General features: G+C 44.0%; 1 protein-coding gene across 10 annotated transcripts in view; it reads right to left on the bottom strand.

Moving 5' to 3' along the window:
• DRP2 (dystrophin related protein 2) overlaps window positions 1-19160 on the bottom strand; it is a 40755-nt gene extending 21595 nt beyond the window's left edge. Inside the window, exons 1-8 of one of the 10 annotated variants that reach the window (XM_074323372.1) lie at window positions 18774-19159; window positions 10322-10458; window positions 9213-9406; window positions 8998-9089; window positions 8149-8325; window positions 3986-4149; window positions 2213-2369; window positions 583-703 (exon numbers count right to left, since the gene is read on the bottom strand). In XM_074323372.1, coding sequence (XP_074179473.1) covers window positions 583-703; window positions 2213-2369; window positions 3986-4149; window positions 8149-8265 — 559 coding nt within the window. In that variant the 5' untranslated portion in view covers window positions 8266-8325; window positions 8998-9089; window positions 9213-9406; window positions 10322-10458; window positions 18774-19159. Of the gene's footprint in view, window positions 1-582; window positions 704-2212; window positions 2370-3985; window positions 4150-5387; window positions 5545-8148; window positions 8326-8997; window positions 9090-9212; window positions 9407-10321; window positions 10459-18773 lie in introns of those variants that run through there. The other 9 variants (XM_074323373.1, XM_074323374.1, XM_074323371.1 and 6 more) reach the window with 9 other exon arrangements.
• Window positions 19161-19436: the final 276 nt, after the last annotated feature.

The following is a 19436-nucleotide window of genomic DNA, read 5'->3' as shown; positions in this document are numbered from 1 at the left end:
TCATGCACAGTCCTATTCACATGACCCTGGAATGTATTTCGCATTAGTGTCTTCTGCCCACTTCCATCTAAAAAGGGATGCATTTTATGAAGGCCCAGCTCAGGAGAGGTTAGTATAACTTGCCAAGCTTTTTCACTTAGGCTCCTAAACTGTAGGTTTCCTCTTCCTCCTTCAGACCTCCCCACAGAAGTAGATTCAGAACCCTAAAACTACAGGCTACTCAGAACTGTCCTGGTCTCTCTTGAGCTTGTTCTATCTCAGGTCCATCGGGCAGTAAATTGAGTATTAGCCTCCTTCTGAGGGGCTCAAAGTAAATAAGAGGTTCACCAGCATTAACAAAGGGCTCAATTAATGCAGGTACTCCTGAGCTATTCATAGCCAATCTCAGAGGGTCTCCCCTGTTCCAGGCTCTGCTCTCTTTGCTTTTTCTTGCAGTATGAATCTTGCTGCTCTGCAACTATGGACTCCTAGGATAAAACTATCCTCCTAGATAACAGCTGAGAAAATTAGTTTGGGGAGGGCAAGAAGGTGTTTAGCGGTTCATAGTTCAAGAAGAAGGGGGGAGAGAGGAAGACCACCCACCTTTGCTCTCCAAAGGAGGCTCCTCTAATTCCTCAAATGGGTGCTGGGACAGGAAGGCCTGAGCTGACTCCAGCACAGAGTAGATATAGGTGCCCCGAGACTTGACATCTTCCATAAAGGCCTGTAAAGTTTAGCAACATGGTCAAGAGGGAAGGAAAGTCTTTCAGTCACTTTAAATTCTATCCTGCAACTGACAACCTTTCTTTTCCTCGGAGTAACTTGATCCTTTGGCATTATCATGTATCTTTGGGCTACCCAGACAAAAAGAGGTGCAAGTCTCCCTACAGGCATTGGAACATCGATGTAGTATCAAACGGGTCTGTCTATGCCACAGGGTAGAGAGAAATGTGGATATTTGGGGCTGGGTATCTTGGTTCTCCGCAAGAACATACAATGTAATATTATATATATATATATATATATATATATATATATATATATATATATATATATATATATGATGTATTACAGAATTGTACACTTGAAATCTATGTAATTTCACTAACTATTGTCACCCCAATAAATTTTAATTTAAGAAAAAGACTCAGAAAGTCCCCTGTAAGGGGCTTAGAGAAATCAAAATGAGAATGGGCAGGATTTATATTAAAATTTTAATTAAATTTTTGTTAAAATATACATAGAGAAAAGTACACAAATCAAAAGTGTACAGCTCAGTGAATTTCCGTAAAGTGATTCCATCTCTGCAACCAGTACTGAGATCAAGAAACAGAACTCCACCAGCATCCCAGAAAGCCCCTCATGGCACCTCCCCAGGTAACCACTATCTTGACTTGTAATACCACTGACTAGTTTTTCCATTTTTGAACTTTATATAAATGGAATCGTACAGTATACACTCTTTTCATATCTGTTTTTCACTCAACATACTGTCTTTAAGATTCATCCATGCTGTGGCACACAATTATAGTTTATTTTCTTGCTGTATTGTATTCCACTCTGTATGAATTTTAATTGAGGTATAATTTATATATAACACTGTATAAGTTTAAGATATACAACATATTCATTTGATACACTTATATTGCAATATGATTGTCATTATAACGTTAGCTAACATTTCTGTCATGTCACATAATTATCATTCCTTCTGACACATTCTGTATTTATATTTAAGAAACATGTTTTTATTTTCTGTTTATAGAAGTAATATATGTCACAGTAATCTTAGAAATTTCAGAAAAGCATGAAGAAAATTAAAAAGAACTCTAATTTCATCACCTAGAGTTAACCATTGTGAATATTTTGATATAGCTCCTTCTTAGGTTTTATGTGTATACAAACATCTGTACAGATTTTTTTTACAGTCGAAATCCACCTGTATTTGGTTTTGTATCCTGTGTTTCTTAAGTTAATATTATATTATGTTCATTTTCCCAAGTCCCCATTAAAAACCAGGGCAGGACTTTAAGGGATGCCAATATTTGACAGAGGAATAGAGAGGCTTGCCTTTCTCTGTGGAGTGCTATCCACAGATCAGTAGGACAGCATATGGCTTCCTGTTAACTTTAAGTGTCTAAGCAGAGACTGGGTGTCCATCTGTGAATGTATGGCAGAAGATGCTTTCCTGATTGAGAGACTCCACACCACAGCCTCCATAATTCTAACCTACCGCATGTGTCTCCTTCTCCTGTTGCACCAGGGCCACGTCCCCTTGTAGGGGCAGCTGAGCTGACAGTTCCTCATCCTTTTGGCTGAGCCAGTCAATAATCTCTTGGAGAGGGAGCTGAAGCTTTCCACTGTGGTCTGAGAAGGCCTCTAGGCGAGCGCTGCACACAATGGGTAAGACCAGTGATTTTCAATCTTTTTTTTAAGTAGTAAAACATTTTTTTCCAAACAAGTACTTACATGGAACATTAATATACAAAACAGATTAAAGAGGAGCTGCTCTGGTTGAAATGGGAGAAGGTCCAGAGCCCTCCCTCTTACCCGCCCACAGAGGTACCTCCACATGGAGCTCAGCACTAAAACCAATGAGTAGGACCATGGGTGGGGAGGGATCCCAAACTTAAGTAGTTTAACATGTCACTGGGTGGACGTCAGTTAATTCAGTCGCATGCCCAGCATCAGGCAGGGAAGGGCAGGAAACTAAGTAAGGGCGTTAGCAGTGACAGCTGTCTGCTTGCCCTCTTGCCCAGGAGGAACTCAGGTCATGCCAAACTGCTCATCTACAGAGGCTTCTCAGAGTCTGTTCTCAGAGTAGGAGAGGACGCAGTAAGTGGAAAGAGCAAGTCAGGGGGTTGAGCGTGGACACTCACGTGCACAAGGATGCATACAAAGTGGCCCAAGGGTCCCAAAGGATGATAGCAACAAAGGCTAGAGGTTTAACATATGGAAAAATGTGTACTGTATAATCATCTCTGTCTGCCTTCCCCCACAAATGAACTATGAGCTGAGGTCCAAGCAGCAGGAAGATGGAGGCCAGCCTAGGCTACATGCAGCCATTGAGCCCATTCCCCTTTGCTGACAATAATAGTTATTCATTGCCCCCCTACTACCTGGGCCAAGCCCTTTACCTAAATTTTTGCTTCTACTAATTCTCAGAACAACCTATAAGGTAGGCACTACTATTGTCTAGAGAGGTTAAGTAATTTGCCCAAGGTCACATGATAGACTGTTAAGGCATTGATAGAGCTAGGATTTGAACTCAGATTTGTCTGACTCCAGAGCCTGCATTCTTTCAACTTCTCCATACTGCCTCATCCCCATCAGAGCACACCAGAAGCCAGGGGCTTGGGTTTTGATGACAGGAAGCGGAGAGGAAAAGTGTGAGGGGGACGGAGGGGTTACACAGAGGGGTAGGGAGAAGAACAACTGTTGTAGAAATGGCCGCTTGGCTCTTACTGATTTGCCCTTAGTCTGGGGAGGAATGGGTGGACTAATAATCAATGGATGTGAATAGAGGGATGAATGGATGGGGGAGACAGCAGCTGAGGTCTACCAAGATGGAGGACAGTTATGCGAAGAAGAGGAGGAGAGTAACCATATCCTTCATTTATACATCAGCGCTTGTAAGTTCAGAAAGCATTTTCATATCTTATTTGAATCCTCACAGCAATGCTATGAGGTAGCTAGGACAGGTATTATTCCTCCACTCATTTTTTTCTCTCAAAAAACTCCAAATGGAAGCTAATATTCAGATAACTCGACCACTTATCCAAGGTGACACAGCTACTTAAAACTGAGGCTCAAATCCAAGTCTCCTGACTTTTGACCTAGGGTTTTTCCCCCAGTGCCAGAGAAGGAAAGGAGGAAGGGGATGATGAGGCTGATGAGAGAGTGACACACAGGCTGAGAGGAGAATGACAAGTGACAAGTTGCAGCAGCAAAAGGAGCCCACCGTCAGAGCCAGGCCCCTAGGACACCTGTCGGGGCCAGGCCTTACCGGAGGTTGTGAGACTTCTTCTTGATTTCATTCCAACACAAATTCATGGCTGGTGGTTCTAGATGTCCAGTGGCACCAACAGACCCGTTGAACAGCTTTGGTCTTAAGCAGGAAAGCCCAGCGCCATCCTGAGGAGGTGCAGGGGAGGTGGCAGCAGCTCTAACCTGGACAGAAACACAGACATCCTGTTATCCCTGGAGCATGCCACATCCTGGTCTGCACCAAGCCAAGGGTGGCACAGGTGTGAACAAGAGGAGCGAAGGGCATGTACCCAGGTGTGTTTGGAAGTGTGATAAAGGAACGCCTGGTGGCTCTGTTCATTGCAAGGTCCACTTTTCATATAGGTCAGTCACGTGTAACCACTGACTGCTATCATTATTACTCTTATTGTAAATTCTGCCAGGACTACCGCCCAGATGGAATCCTGCAAGTCCTTGTGTTAGGTAATAGCTGCTCAGAATTGCCCAAACACAGCATTCAAGGAGAACTGTAGGCTCCTGTTTCAGGGTCCCACAGTTCACCTAACCTTCTGGAAAAGAAAGCTGAGGGGCTGCCCCATAAAGATTCAGAGAGAGAGAGAGAGAGAGAGAGAGAGAGAGAGAGAGAGAGAGAGAGAGAGAGAGAGAGACAGAGACAGAGAGAGACAGAGAGAGAGAGACAGAGAGACAGAGAGAGAGAGAGAGAGAGAGAGAGAGAGAGCTATCAGTAGTAGATGTCCTACTTCCCCAATAAATCTAGGCCTTGATGTCCCCTCTCTCTCTGCCCCACCCACATTTCCCAACACAGTCAGAAAGCTTGGAAATCATCCTAAAGAGTGCTGTTTATCTTCCATGGATTAAGGAAGGGCTAAAGCAGCATTTTGGATCCTGATCTCCAAAGGACTCTGACCAGAGTCAGCAGCTAAAAGGACCAGCCATGGAGTCTGCCAAAGTCTTGCCTTGGGCCCTGGAGCTCAGAGCCCATTCTTGCTCATCCTAGGGAGTAATGCAGGGCTTGGGGGAATGGGGTTGTGCCAAATAACCCTTAAGAAGTTAGCTCCTTTAGCAATGCCAGGACCACCTCGGGGAGGGGGAAGTCGGGGGTAGAAGGAGGGGGAGTGCCGAAGAGGAAATCTCAGCTGAGCGGCTCCACCCCAGCCTGGGGAAAGCCACTGGCCCACCTGCCTGTCCACCTGTTTGCCTTCTGTGGGAAGAACATGGTCCTGCTGGTGGTGGAGACTCTCTAGTCTCCCTTTTCCCCCAAGACTTCCTCCCCACACAAGACACTCCAGGCAACCTAGGAAACCAATCATCCCATTAAAACCGCCGCTTGCAGCCACATACAGAAAGGAAGTTGGGAAGCAGCCAGGCTGGGGGCAAAGCTCTTAACTCAGTCACCCTGTGTCCCCATGAGCTGACCCTACCTGTGCTGCCTGGGTACTCCATTGCAGGATTAGATAGCTCCATGATTATCCCTCAGCAGGAATCTGGATCCAGTGCCTGGTGAGCTGCAGGCAGAGTCCTGACAGGCTCTGAGCAGGCTCCCTCAGGGAAGGCAGGCAGAGCTGAGCCAGGTCAGGAGGCGGGAGCTGTCACCCTGTTTGTTTACTGACCCCCCAAGAATCCGGAGGGGGTGGCTATGTCAGGGTTCAAGCTGGTGAATCAGAGCTTTGTTCCTGTGGAATTCCGGCTCACTCCCAACTGGGCCCGCCACACCGGGGCCAGGAGGGCCCTCCCAGGCTGACAAGGTTGGCAGGAGTGGGACTGGGCATTCCATGGTGCTGAGGAGGAGCATGCGGAGGGTAGCTTCTGTTGATGTGTTTTCCCTTGCTATGGAAGACACAAAGGACTCACTCTGCCTGAGGCTCACCCCTCCCCTGAAGTGGAGGAATGGATCAGACTACTTTGGTGACAAACCTCTGGTAAGCAATTTTCCCAAGGCCTGGCAGGAGGATGGGCTTGGAAATAAGCCTTGTCCTTGACTAAGTAAGTGTCCTCAGTGGCAGTGAGGAATGTGTGTGGCATACCTAGGGACAGAGCCATGGGATAGCAGTATTTATCTGAGCCCACTACGAAAATGCAGGGGTGCTCTGTCCTGCCTTTGGAAGGCAGAGAGGGGTGGAGGGAAGAGTCATATCCTCCCAGACCTCTCACCACACTCTAAGACCAGGGCCAAATAGATGGTCTATGGGCATCCCTGGGCCTCTGCAGGGACGAAGAGGACAAAACAGAACCCAACAGCTCCATGCAGGGATCCAGGGCCAGGGAGCCTCCTGTGCCCTGCCTGTGCTGCCCTTGGCCACTTGGCTTGAGGGGCACGGCCCCTTCTGGAAATGGCCAATCTCCTCCAGCAGACTTGACTGGGGAAAGGTTAACATTCCCAAGCTGGGCCCCCACCCCTCAGCACTGAGGGAAACACTTCGTTTTTACCAAAAAGGGTTCTGTTCCCATCCTCATATAGCTCCCACAGAGTCTTCTGGGCTTTCCACAGTCCCACATTGTTTCCATGCTGAGGCCCACCTACAGGAATAGTTAGAGCAGCTGCCTGACCCTTTCTGGGGTGGAGCCGTCGGGCGTGAATGGGGGATGGCAGGAGACAGCAGGCCCAGAGCGGGGAGTGGCTCGCGCTCCGGGTTGCAGCTTTGCTTATACTGGGATAATTGGGCTCAAGCCAGTCTCGCAGAGTCCCCTGGACTGGGAATGCCCCAGAGTTAGGAATGGCCCCCTTGTGACCCAGCCACAACCAACGTGTCCTGGTTTTGAGGGAAGCACCCACGATGAGCTGGCTCCACCCATATTAGCCTTTCATTCCCTGCAGACTTCTTAGTTTCCTAACCCCCCACTTGGCTCCCATACTGTGTTCCTTCATCCTGTTTCCCCCACCCCCAGATCCCCCTTACGCTCACAAGTCCCCCAGGCAGAGCCAGGAACACAATAGGCAAATAATGAACAGTAATTGTTTTCTACTTCTGGCATTCTACATCTGGCCAAGATGCTTGCTTCTCACCCCCTACAGAGCTCTCTACAGAGCTCTCTCCTATTCTCAATCACAAAATGAAGCCCTCAGTTCCCTGTGCCTAGGCTGTGAAGCTCAGAGGGGACAGAAAATGAGAAGGACAAGCCTTTTGGAAGGGCCGGGGCTTCTCAATCCCTCGACCCTATGAAAGCTCCACTCAGGGGGAAGGGGTAGGTGCACTGAGAGACTCTAAGTTGACACTGACTTTGAGACTATGTGAGAGGCAGCACTTGCTCTCTGGCTAGATATGGAAAAACAGCTCAGGAGGACCTAGATCTTATGCTTCTCTGGACCTTGACTCTCCCTCATTATTCTCCCCAAAATGGGCTCCCCAGTACTCACATTCTCCATCCCTACTGCTCTTCTCCCTTCCTTCCTCCTCCCTGTAGATTCAGCTGCTGTCTACAACCTCAGCAGTGACTCAGCACTACAGCCCACCTGTGATACACTAGGAGACAGTAGTTTCTCACACCCTCATGGCCTCTGGATCCCAAAGCACTGTAGGGCAAGCCAAAATATGCTTATGCTTCTCCCTTGCCCACTCAACTTTCCCGTGGACCTCCCTATTATCAGGAAAAGGGGCTGCCCTCTCAGAAATACTGCCTCTCACACATCCTCTGCCCACCTACCAACATATACAGGCAGGCACACACAGCACCACCATTCTACTCCTAGAGGAAGAGAGAGAGAGGAGAGGCAGGTATAATGCTCAGGGGATTCTTAGAGGGGCTACTCCAGGAGCTTCAAGTAAGACTAGGGACTTAAGAAGAGCAAATGGAAGGAGACAGAATATTCTGAAGGTGCAGAATATGAGATATGCCACAGAGAAGCCAATGCAAAGGAAGGTCTTGCCTTGTCCTAGGCCGTGCCCTGAAGGATCATCCTCTTCTGGGAACCCCCTTGGGAGGTTAACATGGAACCAACTCCCCTCAGCCATGGTGGGCCCTTTGGCTTGCCCAGACCAATGCACTTTCTTGCACCATGACCCCCATAAAAGGCCTCATGTGTGAGAAAGGACAGGCCAGAAGGAGGCCCCATGCTATCCAAGGGGTTTCATGTATATGAAGAGTGCCCCTGAGCCTTAGGAAGCATGAACACCCACAAGAACACACCCAGATCCTGTGTTCACCTTTTCTCCACAGATATTTCTCTTGCTCTTGGCCTCTTACCTGAAGCTGGGGGCAGGCACTGCAGACGCTGCTGCTGTGATGGAACGGGTCAGCTGCCCGCCACTCATGACATCGTGGGAAGGTGTAAGGGCATGCCTGCATGACCACAGGTTGCATTAGAACCAAGGCTCATAGGGGATGAGGATGGGCAGTGCATCAACCATTGAGCATAAGCGCCTAGAAGAGTAACAAGGAGAGATTTAGAGTAAAAACCTAGACAAGGTCTATGAATCCAGCACTTACCCAGAGGTGCCTTGGTCAGTTATGCAAATAAGTTTTCAAAGTTTACTGACATACTCAATGGTTTTCCCAGGCCATCATATAATATAAAATATTTTATTTAATTATTGCTCAAGGAAGTATTTATTGTTTGTCTATTCTGCTTTGTGCTAGAAACACAAAGATGATTTGCTGAGATCTCACAGTCTAGGGACAGGAGTGGGGGAGATGAGGGGCAGTCATGTAAGCTGATAATTATAATAAGCTGCTTACATGGCAAATGCTATAATCAAGGTTTGACCAGAGGGCTAGGGCAGCACAGAGTGGGGAACAACTAACTCTATCTGAGAATGCGCAAATATTTCAGAGAGAATGCATTTCAGATCAGTATTGAAGGACGAGTAGACGTTTGCCTTTGCAGAGAAAGGGAGAAGGGCATTCCCAGCAGAGGGACCCACCTGTGCAAAGGTGGATGTCACAGAAAGGCTTAGAGTGTTCTGAGAACAGTAAGTTCAGTATGGCTAGAGTTTAGGAAGCACAGAGATGAAAAAAGCATGGTGCCTACCTCCAAAGAGTTCACAAACAGAGAGAACAGACATGGGAAAAATCAGGCCATAAAGTGTTACTTACATTAATAATAGAAATATTGATGGGACAGAGTCAAAAGATGGATGAGGTGAGTTCCATCTGGTCATGTCAGGAAAAGTCTCCCTAGGAAAAATCTACTTGAGGTGAGAGTCATGAAAGAGAAATTGGATTGTCATTAGAGAAGATAAAACAAAAAAGGACATTCCAAACCATATGAAAATAAAATGTATGATGTGACCAGATTATAAGGTGTGTACCTTGTGGGGAGAAGCAGACTAGGTTGGAAAATGAGGCTGTGGCCAGATTGGGTCATGCCTTGAATGATGAGCAGAGGATTCTAGGCTTTGTCTTGTAGACAACAGGGAGGCACTGAAGACTTTAAGCCAGGAATTGACATGACCAGATTTGCATTTTGGAAAGAGCCCTCTGGCTGCCTTGTGAAGTGATTTTCCTAGGGGAAGAACCCATTGAGAAACTGCTGTAATAGGCAGGTAGTAGTTGTGAGGACCGAATGGAAAGCATGGCTTTGAGATACACCAAAGAGGTAAAATACATTGGGCTCAGTGATCAATGGATATGAAGTGAAGGGTGATGAAGGTGAAGGAGTCAAAGGTTCCTAATTTGGTAGCTAGATGGATAATGCCACCAAAGCAAGAGAGGGAAGGTAGGAGGAGCACATTTGGTATGGTACGGGGGGAGGGCAGTGTTCCATAATAAGCTATGATTGAGACACAGTCAAATTTAGATGTCAGGAGCTAAGTTCAGCAAAGGAAGATATAAGTGAAAAAGTTAGATGCTCAAACCAACTGACAGCTTAGTGAATATACACAAGTGTGATGAGAATGGGCAGCAAAGACAATGCTTGCAAATGTTAAAAGTGACATTTTTTAGTGCTGGGCAAAGACATGCAGACCCTGATCGAAAGGGCAGGAAATGAGCATCTTTGATTCCTGATGCTGATGATTAACTCACCACCATTTTTAGTCTCTATTTCCGTGGTTCCTAACACTTTGGGTATAAGGGCCACTTCTTAAGATTAAAAAAATATATATCTCACTTCACCCACTCATACCTACAATAGCAGATGTACTTTTAGTACTTACAGAGTGAGAATAACACTTATCCATTTAAAGATCTGTAGACTCTTTGCATTAAATACCCTTCCCTCCTCTTCAGGAGTTCATGGTCTAAAGATTGGGAACTATTACACATCACAAAGGTGCAAGAGTTTATAGACACTTTAGTGTACTCAAAGTCCCTAGAGATTACACAGCTACATAGCTCCTCATCCCCAAAGAGATTCCCCAAGGAACGGTTGAAAAGGTGCTTCCCCTCTGATCTGAAAGCAACATAAAAAAATTAGTACCTCAGATGAAAACGAAGTATTGCTATGGATGTTTTATAAGCGTGAAGACTGCAAAAGACTTGCTTTCAGACATCTTCTTATATAAACATTTTTATTTTTGCTGATTATACAAGTAATGCATGTTCTTTATAGAAAAACTGGAAAATACAAAAAATCATAAGGATGAAACTAAAACGAATCTATAATACTACCACCAAGAGATAACTATTACTAACCAGTGTGAATCCTTGCACATTTTTTCTGTGGAAAAAAAAAAAAAAAAAAAAAACACTTTTAAAGTAAAATTGTCGTCATATGATATATATCATTTTGTATTGTGTTTTTAATTTGCCATTTATATCAGTCACTTTAGAATGTCACAAACTACTCTTCTAAAGCATGAATTCTAATGGCAGAAAAGGTAACAGAGCACTATGGTTGAGGCCATGGGCTTTGGCATCAGACACACCTAAAGTCAAATCCATACTATTCAGCCTATTATTAGCAGCACGGCCTGGGACAAGTTGACCTCTCTGAATTTCAGTGTCCTCATCTGCAAAAGGGGATGATAACAATACTGCCGTCACAGAACTGTTCTAATGATTAAAATTGATTATGTATTCAAATAACTTAGCACAGTATCTGAAAACAGTACACCGCTTAATAAATGTTAGCTGTAATCACTGTTGAATACTATTCCATTTAATGGATATACCACAATTTATTTTAACAATTAGACATAAGTCACACTGCAATGAACAGCCTTGTGCACATTTGTATTTCTTTCCTTAGGATAATTTCCTAGAAGGGAGAATTCCTGGGTCAAAGTGTATGAATCAACTTCAGGCTTGTGATGCATAATTCTAAATTGCTCTAGGAAAAAAGTCAGATCACTTTATACTACCAGCAGCAAGGTATGAGAGTGCCAGTTTCCCAGCATACTTGCCAACAGTGAAATAAGTCAGACTGAGAAAGACAAATACCATACGATCTCACTTATATGTGGAATTTTAAGAACAAAATAAACCAACAAACAAAACAGAAACAGACTCATAGATACAGAGAACAAAGTGATGGTTACTAGATGAGAGGGGTGTTGGGAGGCTGGGTGAGAAAGGTGAAGGGACGAAGAAGTACAAATTGGTAATTACAAAATAGTCATAGGGATGTAAAGTAAAGCATAGGGAATAGAGTCAATAATATTGTAATAACTATGTATAGTGCCAGGTGGGTACTAGACTTATCGGGGGGAATCATTTCATACATTATGTAAATGTCTAACCACTACATTGCATACCTGAAACTAATATAAAATAATATTGAATGTCAACTATAATTTTAAAAAGTCACGGGGATATATAGTACAGCATACGGAATATAGTCAATAATATTCTAATAACTAGGTACAGTATCAGATGGGTAATAGACTTATTGGGGTGATCACTTTGTGAGGTATATAAATGTCTAATCACTATGTTGTTTTCTACACCCGGAACTAATAAAATAAAATAAAATCTTTGCCAAATTTGTAAGTGAAAATGGCATCTTGAGGATTACTTTGTATTTCCTTAATTATTAGAGATGCTCAACTTTTCCCCTACATTTGTAGTGGCCAGGTGTATTTCTTCTTTCACGAACTATCTTTTGTTCTCTTGAGATTCACCTCTCTACAGATTAACTTCTTGACCTGATGTTAGGTTGATGTTTCACAAGAAAAAATAAAACAAATGCAGGAGTCAGAGAACTTGGATCTTTGAATCCCAATGTAGGCAGAAAAGGAATAAACTCCTTTTGGTCCAAGCGTGACTGTCCTCTGCTATTTTCAGACTTTGCCACTGACTATCACCTCAAGTCATTTCTCCTCTCTAAACCTGGGTTTGCTAATCTGTAAGATGTTAATGTTTAAGAGTTGCCTCACATGTAAACCTTAGCATTCCCTGTATTTGCGCAACATGCTCTTGTATCTTGCTGTACTGTCTTTCTTGATCCTGAGTGCAAACTGGTAAGGTTGGCCCAGCCAGAATTAGGATCCCATCTGACAGATGAAGATGCTGAGTGAACCTGGGCCTCCTGACTCCTGGCCAGTGCTCTTTGTTCTACACAAAGAATCTTCTTTCTGCCTCTCTATCTCCATCCTGTCCCAAATTATCATCTGTACATGCTGATTCTCTTCTTATTCCTCCTTTTAATTTGCAGAGGCTGTGAGGAATTGGAGATGAATCCAACTTGGTCCCCAACTGGTCAAGTGTAGGAAATAAGACATATAAAGAAGAAAAGCATAGATTGAGGGAGAAAATAATTTACATGTTAAGTGGAACACAGAAATCATGCTATGAGACGTCACAGCAGAGGAAGTCTTTGCCTTAAGTTGGAGGGATTTAGGATATATTTATGGAAGAGATGCTTTTGAGCTAAGGTGAGAGAGAACATTTGGACACATGGAATAGTGCGAGGATGCTTTTGGGGTGAAATTAACTCTTCTATGCTCTGCACTAGGGGTCCTGATAGATATCAAGCTGTGGCTGTTTGCCACTAGGAATACTCTTTTCCTGGTTCTCAAAGCCACACTCAGGCCCTTCCAGGAGGATTGGGGTAGGGGAGAGACAATGTTTCTCTTGGGCAGAGATAAAAGTTTTAAAAACACATGAGAAATGCCAAGATTTCAGCATGAAAGCAAGATTGTTGGCTCATGGAGTACAAGGTCCATGTCCAATATTTATTTCTATTCTACATATTTTTAACACAGTGCCAGGCACAGTGATTTATTGACTTGAGTTCCAATTAGGTAAGTATATAGGACTTCAACTTTGTAGGTACAAATCCCAGGAGCATGAAGAGAAAGACTCTGGCTACACATATTTCCTTGCATTTCTGTGAAATGATGTAGGCAGAATGTTAGCAAAGCTTCAAATGGAAAACAACAACAAAAACAAAAACCTGCTAACAACCTAAATGTCCATTACTAGAGGACTAGTTGAATAAATAATTGTGTATTCATACAATGGAATTCTATGCAGCTATTAAAAGCAGAATTAAGAATTCTTTATGTGCCAATATGGAATGATCTCTTAAGGTACACTTTCAAGTAAAAAGAAAACAAGAAAAAAATAAAGTGGTCATTTTACATTTGTGTAAAAAAAAGGAAAATATGTGCTTATATATAGAATAAAATACCTTTGCAAGTATTACAAAGGAACCTGTTAACATTGATTGCTTTTGGAGAAGGAAACCAAGTGGCTACTAGACAGGGGTGGGAGAATTCTCTCAATTATTTTGGGATTTTTCCCTATTTTGCTTCTTTTTAAAACTGAGAAATATAATATGATTACAAAGAAGTGCTAAAACATACACGTAAAATATATTGATTTATAAAGCAAATCCCCATATAATCACTGCTTGAGTTGAGAAATAGAATAATTACCCACATCTACAAAAGCCCTATGTTGCCAATCGGAGATGCAGTTTTTATGGAACATCTTTTTATACCTTTTGAGTATTGAACCATGTGACTATATTAGCTATTTAACAGCTACTTCCTCCCTCCCTCCCTCCCCACTGACCACCAAAGTGCCATGGCCGTCTTCAACTGTTTTATGTAGATGGTGTAGCAGCTTTTCCATAGCCAAACAAATAGTAGCAGTTAGACTTACTATATTCCATGTTTTACATATATTAAGTAATCAGACTACATACATCCAGTCATTTAACACTATGAAGCAGTTACTATTGTTGTCTTCATTGTCCAGATAAGGACATGGCAGCACAGAGGCAGTGAGTAACTTGTTCAAAGTGATACTGTGAATAGGAGGCGAGGAGCTGGGCAGGTGTGTTCCAGAATACAAGTTCTTTACTGTTACACTATTCCGCTTCTGCAAATTCTAGAACTCAGGCTCTGAGGCACTGTAGTCACTGACTCCTAACAATTAAAGATTTTCTTTTTTTTTTAAGGAGGGCACAGCTCACAGTGGCCCATGCGGGGATCGATATGGCAACCTCGGTGTTATTAGTACCACGCTCTAACTAACTGAGCTAACTGGCCACACCTAAAGATTTTTGTCTATGGGCCACCAGGTGGGAACCAACGGCTGACTCAGTCATGCCACTACCCAGGCAAAGACACAAGCAGTTGAGAATGGACATGATGCAGTAAGTCTGGGGTCTGCGGTATCCCCCAGCTGACAAACCCTACAGAACATTTAAATGACCTTCCTAGAAAAATAACTAAATAAATGACCTTTCTAGGACATCTGAGAAGTTAAATTCTGGTCAACTCTCCTAGTCTGACCTGAGAGCTTCCCCAGTGCCTTAGAGCACAGTAAATACTTTTTGAATGAATGAATAAGCTCTTTCCACCTATAAACTGGAGAAGTGCAGGAACCTGTCCTACAGAAATACTTGCAGAAGTGCATGGGGATGTATGCTGCAGTATTGGTTGCAACAGCAAAACTCTGCAATCAGCTCAAATGTCCATGCACAGGGGACTAGTGGACTCTGTTAGAGAGGTGGCACGGCTTGACAGTGAAAGGCGCAGGCTCTGAGCCAGGACGCTCGGGTTTGCATCCCAGGTCCACCACTTATCAACACAGGTTTGGACAAGCTCCCTGGTCTTACTGTGCTTCAGTCCCCACATCTGTAAAACAGAGATAACAAAAAGACCTACCTCATAGCCTTGTTGCAAGGAGTTAATCCATAGTTTTTGACATGTACTCGGTACTCAAATCTTATCTATTATTGTAGCCACTCACACAATGGACTATTATGTAGCTGTTAAAAACAAAGACGTAGATCTGCATGCACTGATTTGAACAGATGCCGCAGATACATATTTTAGGTAAAAGAAAACAAGTGTCAGAATAATACGTCTGGTAGAACTCCAATTTTGTAAAACCTTTTGAAAAAAAAATCTATGTGTGTGTGCATGCACAGAAAGAAAGCCTGCAAGGACACATGAAACTGTTTAGCAACATTACTTCTAGAGAGTTTTATGAAGGGGATTCTCCTTTTGACTTTATATACTGTGCGCGCGCGCGTGTGTGTGTGTGTGTGTGTGTATCTACAACAAGCATTTATTATTCTTGGAAGAAGTAAAGAAATAGGGAAGACTTCTAAATCATGAGAGGCTCAGGAAAAAACAGGGCAGTGAGAAGAAAAACCCCTTCCTGTGGACTATAGATTCCTCTCTCCAATCCAAGGTAACACTACATGACAGCACTCTCTCACAGCACTGCCTTTCTACCTGGCAGCATGGCACTAAGAGACGAGACACACATTTCATTGGTACCAAACCTTGTTATGTGTTCCTAAAATAATTCCTGCAATGTAGTCAAAAACCAAGGTTCTGCTTCAGATGCTCTCACTTAATTAATAAAACATGGAAACTCAGATTGTCAGGCTGGAAGGGATCTTAGAGATTATCTAGGCAAAACCCCTCATTTACAAATGGCAACAATGAAATGTGTTCCTGAGAAGTTATTAGCTGTCCAGCAATTTTGAAAAATAAAATTTATTTTCCAGTGACAAAAATCAGAGACATACCCCATGGGGAGAATTTCATTCCAAGAGCCAATTAATGCACTACATCTGAAACCTTTATACACTGCCGGTGGGCGTATAAGTTAGTAAACCATCTGAGAGAGCGATTTGACAATATCTCCCAAAGGTGAAGATTCTCAGACCCAGTGTTGGGACAATTCCTTCCTAGATATATCCCCGATAGCAACAGTCACATAAGAATATCTACACAAGAATGATCATAGTAGCCCTGTGAGCCAAAAACTGGAAACAGCCTAAAATGCCAATAAACAGCAGAATGGATAAATAAATCATGGTATATTCAACAAATGGAATGCTATATAAACAATGGTGTGAAAAATGAACTAGAGCCACATGTCACAATATGGATGAATTTCACAAATATAGCACTGAATAGAAAAAAAACAAATTGGAGAAAAATTCATACCATTGATATAAATGTTTAAGACATATAAAGCAGTGGTATAGGCTATTTTAAGACACAGACATATATAGTAAAAGTATAAATAAATGCATGAGAATAATGAACACCATATCCAGGAGAGGGGTTACTTTGGAGGGAGGGAGGGAAAGAGAGAACTTTAATCACAGAAGGATAGACAGAGGATTTCAACTCTACTGGTAATGCTTTTTCTTAGTGTGGGTGGTGGGTAATATAATTTTCATTATATTATCTTTATATGTCTTTGAATACATAAAAATTTTTATAACACATTGTTTAAAAGAATGCAACAAATTCTATGGTGAAAGGAAAATACATAGTTTTCAGATATAACAATATACTAAGAGAAATGTGTAAGACATGCTGCACTCAAAATGACAGGATTATTCCTTAAACCTGCTTCATTTTCCTGGGATTAGTTTCACAGGAGGGAACCTGCTAGAGAAGCAGCAGTTGGGCACAGTGGACTGAGAATCAGGAAATGAGGGTTCTACTCTCTGATACTCATCGGCTATGGGAAGGAGAACAATTGGATGAACCTCTCAATCTTTATCACATTTAAAAATGCAGTGTTGGACTAGATTATCTTACAAGTTATTCCCCCCCCTCCCCCGTGACAATTTCTTCCAGCTATTTTTGTTTGTTTGTGTTTGAGCAGCATTTCCCAAAACTGTGTCTACAGGATGCTGAAGTGTTTGCCATGTAGAAAAGTGTTCCCTGGTCAAATCAATTTGCGATATACTGGGTTAAACAAAATGCAACAGATTTATTTAAAGCAGTACTTCTCAGAACCTTTAATATGTTTACATACATTGTGACTCTCTAAGAGGATAGTGCAGCTTTAAAGCATTTTCAAAAAATTATTGGACCGTAGAATGCACCGCCCCCCCCCCCCCATCACCACTCCTTATTTTAAAACAGAATCCATTAACATTATCTGAGAACAGTGCTCTGGAGAACACAGGCTTGGTAAATGCTGTCCTCGAAGGGTTTATCTTGCTTGCTATCTTATTCATTGCTGTGTGTGTAGAATCTTTTGTTAAGGGAGGAATGTAGTTTCATAGTATGATTTCCACAGTGGGTTCCCTTTGAGTGTCCCTGGCAAGTTTAGAAGGATGATGTCTCTTGGGCTTCGTTAGTGAGAGCCCATCCTATCTGGCACCATAGCAGATCTAACATGAGAAACTTCTGCATAGCTGTGGTTCAAAGTGCTGCATCCCAGATGTGCTCTCTGCATCTGACTTTTGGGTCTTTGCTAAGTTTGCTACTTCAAGCCCTTCCTTGCTTTGAGTGATCGTGGAGTTGAGAGGTGCTGAGAGCTACTTAGCAACGACCACCTGGGTGAACAACTCTCACAGGAAGAGGAGCCCTTTCGATGTGCCTTCATCCCCAACAATTGTTTGCAGGAAGCAGGACTGTAGGGCAGAGGCTGGCCCACTCAGGCAACGAGGGGCTCAGTCTTCTTTCAGGGATAGGACATGTATCACTGCCTCTCTCAGCACTGCCTTTTCAGGGGGGTTTCCCTAGAAGGCCCTGAAGTTCTCCGGAACCATCTCCCCACCCAGATCCCAGAGAGAAAATCTCCTGAGGTTTGTGGTCCCCACAGGGCCTTTCAAAGGGCCATTTACTTGAAGGCCCTTCATCTAGAAACAAGGATTCCTTTGGAAAAGTCAGGAGCTAAGGTGCACTAGACATAGAGCTTTATAAGAGAAAAGTACGTTCTTGTGCAGACAGCATGCACCATACTCTCAATGAAAGCAGGCAGCTGTGACTGCTGCTGACCCTCCCTCTCTACTTCACTCCACCCCAGCCCAGCCTCAGCTCCCTTCTTGGACCCAACACCCAGGTGGCCTGGCTTCACCTGCCTATCAAAGGCAGGATAAGCCTTAACTCCCCACAGTCTCAGGCCCAGATACCAGGCTGGGACATTGGGTCTGATGCAGAGAAAAGTAAGGAGAGCAGAAGGAAGGGGTGTTTGACTTCAGGAGAGGTAAGACCTATTTCAAAGCACTCCAAGCTATGCTCTCAGGAGTAACCTCCTGATTACAGGGGGTAGAAAGGGAACCAAGGGAAGAACAAAAAGCGTGTCATTGAGAACAAACATAAATAAACAAACAAACAAACAAAAAATACCCCTCTCCCCTCAAAGAAGCAAACTGTGGACCTTCCTCTTATTCATTAGTTGCTCAAATTGGCTTGAGTTTCTATTCCTGGCCAGCTTTTTTCCCCCCTCTATGAATCCAAGTGGTGGCCACTTCATCATGGGTATGTTTTAATGCAAGTTTTCCCCCAAATGCACACGCAGGCGGCAGGCAGGCAGGCGTGCGCACACGCGCGCGCGCACACACACACACACACACTCACACATGTACACACACACACACACACACACACACACACACACACACACAGCACCTCTGGAGCTTCCCCTCCCTCAGTCATTTCCCTTCAGCCAGCAGAAAAAGGGTGAGGCTTAGAAATCATTTCTCTGTGGCCTACCTTCTGAGTCCGTCAGGTCTGAGGAACGGGCGGCCACTGGGAGCTGGGAGGCTGGGGCTGGACTGCCTCTGTGAATCAGCAAAGAAGTCCCTGAGACAGGGATGCTGACAGCTGCTGTATGCACCCTCTCCCTGTCTCTCCCACCTCCCTGCCCTCCTCCTTCTCCTCCTCCTCCTCCTCCCCTCGGAGCCACTCTGTGTTGCTATGCAATCATATCACCAGGACTAACAGCATCTCTCCAACCTCGGGCAAAGATACCCTTGACTGGGCAAATGCAGAAAGAGCAAGGACAGTTTTGTCAAACTCCCAGAGCCTTGGCGGCTCTGGGAGATTTTAATTCAGTAGAAGCAGAGGAGGAAAGCGGAAGAGGCTGAGAAGCAGAGGGGGAGAGGCGGAGAGGCTTCCACTGAGGAGGAGGAGACAAAAGAAGCACGGAGATCAATACAAGCTGCTGAGCGAGGAGCCTGGGCCCCAACTTCCACAGATCTAGCCCAGAGTCAGAGCCAACTTCAGAGCCAGCAGCTGGCAGGGCCCCTTAGTACCCAGTCCAAAATTCAATTTCTGTGTTGGAGGTTGAAACATTCAGCTCTAGAATCTGCACTGGTACACGAGGTACAGTCTTGGGCCCAGGACAGTCTGCCAGTCACCCCTAAGTTCTGTCCT

This window comes from Rhinolophus sinicus, chromosome X, assembly GCF_036562045.2.
Source record: "Rhinolophus sinicus isolate RSC01 chromosome X, ASM3656204v1, whole genome shotgun sequence".
Classification (NCBI taxonomy): Eukaryota; Metazoa; Chordata; class Mammalia; order Chiroptera; family Rhinolophidae; genus Rhinolophus; species Rhinolophus sinicus.
Note: the sequence above shows the minus strand (reverse complement) of the source record. Positions and strands in the feature narration are given on the sequence as shown.